General features: G+C 45.3%; 1 protein-coding gene across 7 annotated transcripts in view; it reads left to right on the top strand.

Moving 5' to 3' along the window:
• The window catches only part of NUBP1 (nucleotide binding protein 1), a 263729-nt gene that overhangs the window by 465 nt on the left and 250761 nt on the right, over positions 1-12503 (top strand). For 6 of the 7 annotated variants that reach the window (XM_040356955.1, XM_040356953.1, XM_040356952.1 and 3 more), the window contains exon 2: positions 320-427. The exons of the other annotated variant lie outside the window; for it this stretch is intronic. In XM_040356955.1, coding sequence (XP_040212889.1) covers positions 320-427 — 108 coding nt within the window. The remainder of the gene's footprint in view (positions 1-319; positions 428-12503) is intronic. 7 annotated transcript variants of the gene reach the window in all.

Raw genomic sequence — 12503 nt, 5'->3', positions numbered from 1 at the left:
ATTCCTGATTTTTTTCTTTTTTTTATCGATTTAAACGAATTACATGTTTGTGCATCTGTGTGTACAGGCACATTGAAAACGACAAGCAGCATTTAAATCAGTAAAAAAGTGCCTTTATGCCTAAAAACTGAGTATTTACAGGAAGTGGTGTGCAAGAGGCCTTATGCGTGTACATGCATACTCATAAATACGTTTATGTGATACATAGCCCATCCTTGCATTTTTTTTTAGATATGTCTGATGCTCATATTTCAGTACATTGTGCTAGGGTCCTATTGTTGATATATTTTACTTAGCTACTGATTTGATTTGGTTGCAGACTGCCCTGGTACAGGTAGCAGTGAGGCTGGGAAGAGCTCTGCATGTCAAGGATGTCCCAATCAATCGATATGTGCTTCTGGGGCAGCAGCAGCAAAACCAGATCCAGGTAATCACTTTACAATAACTACAGATTGGTTGTGAGCAGCTTTTCGTAAATGCTGCCTGCAGCAGTTTTACTATAGTATGGGATTTAATGTTACGAAGAAGCTGTGTGTGTTTTTTTTTTTTTTTTTGTAAACTATATATTGTCCTCAGTTCAGATACTTTCCCACCCAGCAAATCCATCGTTGTCCTGCTGAAACCTGCTTCAGCTCAGGTACCGTGCAGCTAGAATTGTCTTTCTTTATGCTACTGAAGCAAAGTTAGATGTGTTTTACATTTATTGCTATTTGCAGGATTTCTGGTTTCTCTTTTTTCAGAGTAGAAAAATATTGCTCAAATACATGGCATTCATGGCTGCAAAGGTGTTAGCTATATTATTGTTCTAGTTTCATAAGTTGTTTCCTGTGGGTACTTGTACACAGTACTCATGTATGAACGTCAGATGCACATATAACGGCAGGGTTTGACAAATTTGCTTGGAATCTAGGAGCCAGCTAAAAAAGTTAGGAGCCAGAAAACGCGCCCTGTCGAGCTTGCGCGCAGAAGTGAACACATACTTGAGCAGCGCCCGCATATGTAAACGGTGTTCAAACCACATATGTGAGGTATCGCTGTGATTGGTAGAGCGAGAGCAATAATTCTACTCCTCTGTAACTCAAAACATGCAACCTGTGTATTTTTTTTAAACGTCGCCTATGAAGATTTTAAAGGGTAAAAGTTTGTCGGCATTCCATGAGCGGACGCAATTTTGAAGCGTGACATGTTGGGTTTGAATTTACTCGGCGTAACATTATCTTTCATAATATTAAAAAAAATGGGGATAACTTTACTTTTTTATTTTTTTTATTTATTCAAAGCAGAAGGAAAAACTGGCCCACACGGACCTCAACAATAAATGATAACTTTTAAATGGGAGAGTAGGTGACAGTACATTGTAGATAAATACATATATAGTGTTGCATAGCCCGCCACCACCGCTCAGAGTCAGACATAACATTATCAGGTGTCCCCTGTGGGGCCAAGCCCAGTGGGCTTAAGTGACTGCACAACCATGCAACCGAGACTCCCCCATTCCATTCCACCACTCCTGTGTCCAGTGGGGTGTGGAGAGTAAATGCGGATCGTGGGCCAACAAGCGGGTCTCTCAGGTCCCGATGGTCTCTAATTCCGCCCCTGGGTTCCAGCTTCCAGAGGCCGGTGCATTTACGCGCGGGCTGACCAAGTCACTGTCCATTGCTTTTCCCCTCAGGCTTCGCCCCTCCTCAGAAAACCTGAACATGTCCCAAAGTTGCCAGGTCTCTTTGTGAGCCTCCTGCCTCTATTAATTTTTTTTTTTTTTTTTTTATTAAAAAAAGTGTATTTTTTTCCCAAAATGCGCTTGTAAGAACGCTGCGCAAATACGGCGTGACAGAAAGTATTGCAACGATCGCCATTTTATTCTCTAGGGTTTTAGGATAAAAAATATATATAATATTTGGGGGTTCTAATTGGAGGGAAGATGGCAGTGAAAAATGACATTAGAATTGCTGTTTAACTTGTAATACCAACGGCCACCACCACATGGCGCCAGCTCACACAAGGAAGAGCTGGGGACTTCACAAGGCCGCAAAGCTGCGGCCTCAATTACCGGACATCAAAGGCTCGCGGCCTTTTCCCAGGATTGCGGCGAGCTGTGGGCAGGCTGTTTTTTTTTTTTTTTTGCCCACCTTCCAAGCCAAGTCGCCAGGACGCTGTTTCTACTCGCCATAGCGACCGGGATTTGTCGAGCCCTGTATTAGGGTAAAGGTGTACACACGCATTTAAAATGTTTCTAGCTTTTTTTTTTCTTCAATATTTTTATTTGAAGTATACAGAAAAAAGACAGAAAAGTCGATTAAGCATTTCCATGAGATACAGTTTCTCATAACAATAGCATGCAAAACTGATGTGCCTAAAGGTGGACATATACAATAAATTCAGAACTAGTAGAGCACATTGGGTCAGAGGATTAAAATGTATGGTCTACAGTGGCCTGAAGATAGTGAGGTATGCCTCCAGTCCACCCGTTCACCCCTATAGGGATCTAAGTGTGAACAGGTGGTGGCATGTCAATTAGGTAACATTTCGTACTTGCTAGTGGCAAGGGACACGGCATATGAGGCGAGTACTGAAAGCCGTAATCTACATGCTCGTAAAGGTTTAGTCTGAAAAGATTCTATCCAACACAACTGATATATTGCCATGGGTTCAGCTTGGGTTTTAGGCTAAACAAGAAAATGGAGAGTTAAGGTATCTCACATGTATGGTGAAGGGTTGGCTTAGGATAGTAGGGCGGTGTGGGGCAGGTAGTGGGATGCAGACAATTGAGCGTTAATGCGTAATAAATGACCCACCACCTTGCCCACCTTTAGACGGGTGGCAAAAGTGGAAGGGGGAGGGGAAGAGAATGAGGGGGACAGTCACCCCCAATGGTAGTATGGCTTGTGGTCAGGACATGTTACCATGTGGTAGGGAATGATTGTTGGCAAGGTAGTAGCAAAGTCTTGTCAAATTCAGGAGGCAAGCGGTGCTTGACCCACGGTTGCCATGTTTTGTCGAATTTCTTCATCTTATCGTTTTCTATAGCTGTAATTTTGGCGAAGACCAGGGTTCTATTCTGTGTTTTGGCTTCAGCCACAACCAGGGTTTGGGACTTCCATGCCTTGGCTATTGTTTGTTTGACTGCGGTTGTAAGGTTGATGAGTAGTCGGAATTGAGTATGAGTGAGTTCGGCTGGCTTAAGGTTCAAAAGGGCTGTGTCGGGAGGAATATTGGTTTCCAAGGCCGTAGCAAATTTTTTTCCCCATTATTCCTGAGCAACATTGCCACCATATATGGGTGCCCGGATCAGAGCAGCCCCGAAAGCAGTTCCCCTGGGTATACTGGGACAAATTTTGCAATCCTCACTGGTACCTGATACCAGCGAACCAGAACTTTATAATTGCTTTTCAGTGCTGAGCAATTGGGGGATGCAGATTTGGTGGTTACGGAAAAAAGAAAAAAGGGAGGGCGCAGCGACCTAGTGCATTACCACTTAAATTTTTTATTAAAAACAGAATAAAAGCAATAGTCCTACTCACAAGGAAAAACTTGAGTAAGCCCTTATCAGACAGCTGGACTGGACCTCGCAGCACCTGCCAGTGGAACCTCAGACATCTGGATGGCTGACGCGTTTCTGGGGCGTACCACCTTCCTCAAAGCCCAATTGGTCCGTGGTGACTCTCTCCTGTGTGCCCTCAATAATAAGTGTGTGTGTGCACATGTGCGCCCCAGAAACGCGTCAGCCGTCCAGATGTCCGAGGTTCCACCTGCAGGTGCTGCGAGGTCCAGTCCAGCTGTTTGATAAGCGCTTACTCAAGTTTTTCCTTGTGAGTAGGACTATTGCTTTCATTCTGTTTTTAATAAAAATTTTAAGTGGTAATGCACTAGGTCGGTGCGCCCTCTCCTTTTTTTCTTTCTTTAGCTATATGAACACCCTTTTGTTCAGTGGAGGGCTGTAAGAATTTAGACTTTGCCGTGAGACTACACTGCAGTACCCCGTTTTTGGCGAAACACCAGGGCGCATGAGGATTTTGTTTTACTGATTTGGTGGTTAGCTATATGATTGACCAATCTGCAATCTCGAATGTCCGCTCCATGTCAATCGTTTGTTAGGTGGTGTAGGCTGGCAGTGTGGTGTGTGGGGTTGAGTTAAGTTGTTGGTAGAGAAGTGAAATCGGTCCCCTGACATGTGGGTCGCTCTTACAAATGCGTTCAGATTGAGTAATTTGGTTTGGGGTGATCACGTTTGAGGAAGGGCATATAGAAATTTGCAGGTAGTGAAGGAGTTCAGTTCTAGGGAGATTAAAGGTGTCGCATAGGGTCGGAAACGTGTGGACCGTAGCGTCGGAAGCTAGCATATGTAGTTTAAAAAGGTTTGCGTTGGACCAGGCTGAGAATGGGGGGATTGGTGACTGTGTGCCCCTAAATTTGTCCCAAATTTTCAGGGAGTGTTTAGTGATGGTATTCAAGAGGTGATTTCTGTCTTTCGGTTGGAGCCACAGCATGTTGGCTACAGACATGGGGTCACAATCGACTGATTTGATGGTAACTCACAGTGGTATTTCTGATGAATGGTATTTGGGCAGTTGTGCTAGCTGTGCTGCATAGCAGTAGTAGGAGAAATTTGGTATTCCCAGCCCACTGCATAATTTGGGGAGAAAAGGCGTTGATTTAGGTAAGCAGTGCTTTTGTATTGCCCCAGATGTAGGGCATTAGTCTGCACTGCGTAAGCCTTAAGAAGTTTGATGGAACTGAGATGGGGAGCACCCTGATTAGCTATAAGAGTAGAGGTCAATGGATATATCGGCCGATATTTGGCCATTTTGGAGAAATCGACATTGGCTGATTATTCAAATTGGGATGATATTTAATGCTGGCCGCACCTCTGCTAGCAGAGTGTGGAGAAGGGAGGATGAACGTGGGATTCCTCCTCCCATCTCCACACTCTGTCGGCAGAGCAGCGCCATGGTGTGTGAAACCTTATGGAGATAGCGAGGAGCTGTCATTGTGGTTGGATGTCGGGGTGGGTGGGACTCGGCTATCCAACACCAGCCGATGGGATCTGGGCGGGCCGCTATGTGTATATGGCCCCACCCCTTTTTTTTAAACAGCCCCATCATTGGCTGGATAGTTGCTGGGTCCCGCCCACCTCCGACATCATGCTAAATTTGTCAGTCTCTCTCTCTCTCTCTGTGAAACCTGCCAGTGCCATCCAGTACCACCTGCCAGTGCGAACTATTGCCAATTAGTGCCATCTGCCCATACCAACCAGTGCCACCTGTCGGTGTCACCTGCCCAAAAAAAAATCGGCCTAAAATTTCGCCGCAAAAGTCGGCATCATATATCGGCCACCCCATTTTCTAAATATCGGCCAGAGAAAAACCCTTATCGGTCGACCTCTATATACAGTGGGGCAAAAAAATATTTAGTCAGCCACCATTTGTGCGAGTGCTCCCACTTAAAAAGATGAGAGGCCTAGAATTGTCATCATAGGTGTACCTCGACTATGAAAGACAAAATGTGGAAACAAATCCAGACAATCACATTGTCTGATTTTGAAAGAATTTATTTGCAAATTATGATGGAAAATAAGTATTTGGTCAATATCAAAAGTTCATCTCAATACTTTGTTATATATCCTTTGTTGGCAATGACCGAGGTCAAACGTTTTCTATAAGTCTAAACAAGGTTGTCGCACACTGTTGCTGGTATGTTGGCCCACTCCTCCATGCAGATCTCCTCTAGAGCAGTGATGTTTTGGGGCTGTCGCTGGGCAACACGGACTTTTAACTCCCTCCATAGGTTTTCTATGGGGTTGAGATCGGGAGACTCCAGGACCTTGAAATGCTTCTTACGAAGCCACTCCTTCATTGCCCGGGCGGTGTGTTTGGGATCATTGTCATGCTGAAAGACCCAGCCACGTCTTCAATGCCCTTGCTGATGGGAGGAGGTTTGCACTCGAAATCTCACGATACATGGCCCCATTCATTCTTTCATGTACATGGATCAGTCATCCTGTTCCCTTTGCAGAGAAACAGCCCCAAAGCATGATGTTGCCACCCCCATGCATTACAATAGGTATGGTGTTCTTTGGTTGCAACTCGGCATTCTCTCTCCTCCAAACACGATGAGTTGTGTTTCTACCAAACAGTTCTACTTTGGTTTCTTCTGACCATATGACATTCTCCCAATCCTCTTCTGGATCATCCAAATGCTCTCTAGCAAACCTCAGACGGCCCTTGACACTTGGCTTAAGCAGGGGGACACGTATGGCACTGCAGGATCTGAGTCACTGGCAGCATAATGTGTTACTGATGGTAGCCTTTGTTACATTGGTCCCAGCTCTCTGCAGGTCATTCATTAGGTCCCCCCCGTGTGGTTCTGGGATTTTTTTGGGGGATTTTTGCTCATTGTATTTGTGATCATTTAACGCCACGGGGTGAGATCTTGCGTGGAGCCCCAGAGATCGAGGGAGATTATCAGTGGTCTTGTATGTCTTCCATTTTCTAATTATTGCTCCCACAGTTGATTTCTTCACACCAAGCTGCTTGCCTATTGTAGATAGTGTGACTATTTATTTAAGGTTGTGGACAGGTGTCTTTTATACTGATAACAAGTTCAAACAGGTGCCATTAATACAGGTTATGAGTGGAGGACAGAGGAGCCTCTTAAAGAAGAAGATGCATGTCTGTGAGAGCCAGAAATCTTGCTTGTTTGTAGAGGAGACCAAATACTTTATTTTCCACCATAATTTGCAAATCAATTATTTTCCAATCAGACAATGTGATTGTCTGGATTTGTTTTCACATTTTGTCTCTCGTAGTTGAGGTATACCTATGATGACAATTCCAGGCCTCTCTCATCTTTTTAGGTGGGAGAACTTGCACAATTGGTGGCTGACTAAATACTTTTTTGCCCCACTGTAATAGTTTAGGCAATATCGACATTTTCCCCTCTCACCTTCCAGGACAGCTACTTGAGAGATGATTGACTCCGCCCTCTACAGGAAACACAAATTAAAAGGCCCCTCCCTTTCCTCTGACCCTCAGTTGTTTTGTGTTTCCAGACCCTCCAGGAGCACCAACATGTTTTTTGTTTTCTTAGGTCTGGTAATTGTGGTTGGTGGACCCCCGTTCTCTGGTATCATCCAGGTCTAGTTGTGGCCAAGTCCTGGGTGATAGTCCAGTACTTTCTAGCCAGGGTTCTCAATTTTTTTTTTTTTTTTTTTTTTTTTGGGGGGTTCCTTGCCTACCTGGTGGCAACTCCCTTCAGTTTTTTTTCCCCCAGCTCTGGCTGTGTGGAACTGCGTCATCCTCGTGCTTCAGCGAGGTGTACCAAGATGGCGTGGGAGGACTTTTGGTGATGCAGCAAGATGGCGCCGGAACCGGAAATCACGTGACGCACTTTTGGGCGCCGTTTTTTAAAGGAAGCACGGCATGATACACTGAGGACATGCTGCCTGGGGGATCAGTCTGCTGAACACTGGACAGGCGCATTTTGCAGTACAGCAGCAGCAGCCTATCTCTCCGGCCAATCTCTGCTTGCCTTATGGAGCTTGAGGACAGGTCTGAGGATGCAGCACCCGCTCGGATTGAACCAGCGGCAGCATCCGGGTCTCTTACTGCCCCCAAGATAAGCCCTTGTCTGTGGATAGCTTCTACAGCAGGGGACTTTTTGTATGGACCTTTTTTGTTTTATGGTTCTTGTTTCTGCTGCTTTCTAGGCTAAATCAGTGAAGAAGAAATGTGGGAACTGTAGTGCCAGGCTTTCTGATGGTTATAAAACTATTTTGTGAGGATTGTATTCCATCCAGAGCTAGTTCAGAGACTTCCTCTTTTAAGGAGTTAATGTCTTCTATGAAGGAGGTAGTGGCCTCCTTTCGGTCCTTTAATGGAAGGGTAGCTGGACTGGGGCCTTCCTCGTCTAGACCCATTGCTCAAGAGCCTTCAGCCTCGGCTAGATCCCTTCCTCTGTTAGTGTCTGAGACCATTAGTTCACGTAATACTTCTGATCTGGAAGAAAGTGAGAATCCGGAATCTGCATCAGAGGAAGATACGGGTAGCTTTAAGTATCTTTTCTCTTATCGTCCATGGACGTACACAGCTCCTTAAATCTTGACAAGTGGGTTATGTTCCCTGTTTACAGGAGAGTACTAGGCAGAAACAAGTTACATGTTACATTAACAGTTGAACAGCCCTGCCCAGGGGGCGGTCCCTCCAGCCATAACCCTCCTCACTGCAGCATGCAGCCTCAGTTTCGTTCTGCCTAGCAAAGGATTAGGACGTATGGCTCCCTTTGGGCCCAGCGCCCTGAGGAAAAGTTTTTATTTTTGTCTTTTGACTACTGTCGTCTGAGAGACAGGCTGGATATTATAGATCCTTGTAGTCTTCTCAGTCCAGCCAGCGAGCGTGAGCACACCTTTGCAAAGAGGCTGGGTCTGCCACGACATGCCCCATGACTCCTGGGGTGGCCAGTGAGCTTTGCGCCGAGGTCCGCACATGACTGGGCTGTGGTGTTGCCTCGCTCACAGTGGACCGGGCCGACGGCTACCTCCATTGCGGTTGTACGCCTGTCTGGAATGTGTCAGGGAAGTTGTCGCGTGGACGGGTAAGTACAGTCCCTCCCTTTTAGGTGGGGTGGTATGGCTGAGCATTTCTGGGGTTTGGATATCCTTCCTTCCCTGCTCCCTTTTTTCCCTCTGCTGTTTCATTGCTGTCGGGGTGGTGGCACCTTGCTGAGGAACTGTGTGCGTGTGTGTGTGTGTGTGTGTGTGTGTGTGTGTGTGTGTGTGTTTGTTTTTTTTTTTTTTTTTTTAATGCTGGGGGTCCTTTTTTCTGGAGGTTTTGTGGTGCTGTGCAGCCTTTTTAATCTTTCACTGTTTAAATTGCGGCGTTTTGCCGCCATTCGGGCGGCACTGGCGTAATTTTTTGGATGAGTTTTTCAATTCCTATTGAAAATCCCATTGGCGCCCATTTTGTTGTAGCCGCGCTGTCGGCCATCTTGCCTGTGTCCTCGGCCTCTAGTGCTGGTTCCTACGGCACGCGGCTCGGTTCGTCTCACACAGCACCACCGCAGATGCCTCACAGCTACCTCACGGCTTTTCTCCTCGCACACATCGGTGTGCTGGAAACGGGCAGCGGCGATGAGCAGGCTCCTCAGGTGTGTTGAGTCCCCTGGGTAACCTCCCCGGTCAACGCAGCAGGAGTGGTGTGTTTTTTTTTTTGTTCAGGTCTGAACTGGGCCCTGGAAGTTTTTTTCCTCATAATGGTGGTCAGTATCTGGCTATGGAGTCGGTATCTGGATCCTTCCCCTATCATGCTGGTGATGGCAGCAAGTGTTAGCACCTGGGACTCCCACAGAGGCTTTATTGCTGGCCCTGGACACTTTTGTGAAAAAGGATAAATATTAATGCGCAACCTGAAAATCGCATATCTGAGCAACTATTTGACAAATTATAAGTGCATCGAATTATTCATAAACTTATAAAGTGAAGGTGATCTAAAAATAGAACCAACAGCAATGTTATTCTACAAAAACCCTCAGCACTCGTAGTGAATGGTCATTCAAGTTAGAGCTGCACAATTAATCGTCAATCGTTATCGCAATCTTTTTCCCGTTGCGATCTTGACACAGGGTTTGACGATCTTTGACATGAAAATAATTTTCTCTCTACACTTTGGTATGCAAAGAATTTCCTGTCTGCTCTCAGCCAAAAGTCAGTCTGGGCAGCCTGCCAAGTTTTTGAAAACATTCTTCATCAGTGGAAAGTTAAGTCTAAACATTGTATCACTTCAACTTCTTCTGACAGCTCTTTTCAAGTTAAAATCATTATTTTTTTTTGCTAGAAAATTACTTAGAACCCCCAAACATTATAACATTTTTTAGTAGAGACCTTAGAGAACAAAATGGCGGTTGCTGCAATATTTTATGTTGCACTGTATTTGCGCAGCAGTCTTTTTAAATGCATTTTTTTGGAAAAAAATAGTTTAATGAATCATCAAAAAAAAAAAAAAACCTAGTCAGTAAAGTTAGCCATTTTTTTTTTTTTTTTTTTTTTTTTTGTATAAATGTAAAAGATTTTACGCCGTGGGAAAATCGTGATCTTCATTCTAAGCAAAAAAAATCATGATTCTCATTTTGGCCAGAATCGTGCAGCTCTAATTCAAGTCCATAAATAAAAACAAAAAAAGAGAGATATTGATTAAATAGTGACAACTTGGAAGTCCAAACAAATGAAAAATTAAAAACAAAAAGGAAATCCAAAAAGATGTGACTCTGTGGCAAATAGACTGCAGATATTCAATCAAGAAGATATGGGAACAGGAATCTTAATCTTCACATCTAAATGCTTCTCTCATATAAGGTAGATAAATGGCCGCTTACAGAAGAGATGGACCCCCATTACAGAGATCAAATCAGCTCAGCACGTAAGGGATGGTTCATCGGGCTCCATTCACCTTTTACCAATGCCATGTCTGCCGCCTGACATCCTCTGGGGGTATCTGTGTCTGTTTTCTCCCCCTCAGCTCCCGTGCCACACTTTGGCTGCTGCCGTCGATTTGGGGGTTCAGCAATGGAGACACTGGCTTCGTTCATAGGTAGGTATTGGGCCAGTTTTGTTCTAGCCCATTCTGCCATTGTTCTTGCATTCACCGCTGTGACACATCTCTATCTATTTTAGATGCATTCCATCCGCATCCACCCCTGATGAGCGAGCAATGATCTCGCAAAACGTGCATCGGGTTCTCTGATGCGTGCATTTGTATATACTGCATTGTATAACGTTTGTATCAATTTTAATTCCCTTTTATTATGTGCAAATCCATTGGCTGAGCTACCATGCTGTACTATTCATGTATGTACATCTATTTATTTTTATTTTTTTTATCCAACAAAAAAGTTTTTATTGATGAAAATGTGGTATACAGCTTATGACATCTATACATTGTACAGCAAAACCAGAAGGACATCCATCGAATCCCTAACAGAGCACAGCATTGAGATTACAAAAACGACATCACTCCCACCACAATACGTAGTTTCCCATACTATGGCACTCATCCCGCATTTAATCCCAACAGTCTGTCCATGACCATATCCACCGGTGAAAGCCCGGGTGTATCCAGCCATGGAGTCCAGAGATTCTCAAATTTCCGAGTACTCCCCCTGTGTTGATAAAATAAGCTTCTCCATACGTAACCTATCTTAGCAGTCCATTCACTCGAAGTCGCAGGATTTTCAGACTTCCAGTAGAGCATAATTAACTTCCTAGCCTGGAACAGCACCCTTTGCACAGCCTCCCTTGTGTACACCTCCTCCACATACTCCTCCAATACGCCCAATAAACAGACCCTGGGGTCCACAGGTATAGATACCCCAAATACAGAATTGACAGTACTCACTACCTCAGCCCAGTATTTGTGCAGTTTGGGGCATCTCCACAGGAGATGTATGAGATCCCCATGGTCACCCTTGCATCTAGTGCACGTATCAGTTTGCATCCCCATCAGTTGCAGTCTATGTGGCGTATAGTACACCCGGAAGATGATGTATAGCTGAGTAAGTCGCTGAGCCACATTCAATTAGCAGGAGCTCACCCCCTGAAATATCTGCTCCCACTGTTCTCCATCCAGTTGGCCCACGTCCCTCTCCCACTTCTCCCTCACCATGACTGGATGCTGCCCCAAGAAGTATTGAAATAGAATGGCGTAACATTGAGAGATAAATCCCTTCGAGGACACCGCATCACCCAGAAGACCGAACACTGGAGTTGGCAACAAATGCCACTCAGAGGACCTACTTTGAGCCCTTACAGCGTGTTGGAGCTTCAGGTACTGGAAGAGCATTGAGGACGGGAGTCCATACTCCGCCCGCAAATCTGCAAACGGCCTGAGCCTCCCATGTCTAAATACATCCTTAACCACTTAAGCCCCAGACCATTTTGCAGCTAAATGCCCACGCCAGGTTTTGCGATTCGGCACTGCGTCGCTTTAACCACTAGCCGACCAGCCACCGTCATTATACGGCGGCAGGTCGGCTCTCCTGGGCGAGAGCCCGTAGCTATACGTCCGCTCTTCGAGCGGCCACTAGCGGGCGCGATCGCCGCCGGGCACACGCGATCGCTTGTTACAGAGCGTGGACCGGGTGCTGTGTGTGTAAACACACAGCTCTCGGTCCTGTCAGCGGGGGAAATGCTGATTTTCTGTTCATACAATGTATGAACAGAAGATCAGTGTTTCCCCTAGTGAGGCCCCCCCCCCCCCCCCCCACAGTAAAACACGCCCAGGGAACATACTTAACCCCTTCCCCGCCCCCTAGTGTTAACCCCTTCACTGCCAGTGGCATTTTTATAGTAATCCAATGCATTTTTATAGCACTGATCGCTATAAAAATGCCAATGGTCCCAAAAATTTGTCAAAAGTGTCCGAAGTGTCCGCCATAATGTCGCAGTAACGAAAAAAAATCGCTGATCACCGCCATTACTAGTAAAAAAAATATATTAATAAAAATGCCATAAAAAT

The sequence above is a fragment of the Rana temporaria genome, chromosome 6 (genome assembly GCF_905171775.1).
Source record: "Rana temporaria chromosome 6, aRanTem1.1, whole genome shotgun sequence".
NCBI classification, from domain to species: domain Eukaryota; kingdom Metazoa; phylum Chordata; class Amphibia; order Anura; family Ranidae; genus Rana; species Rana temporaria.
This window is presented reverse-complemented; position numbering and strand designations above follow the sequence as displayed.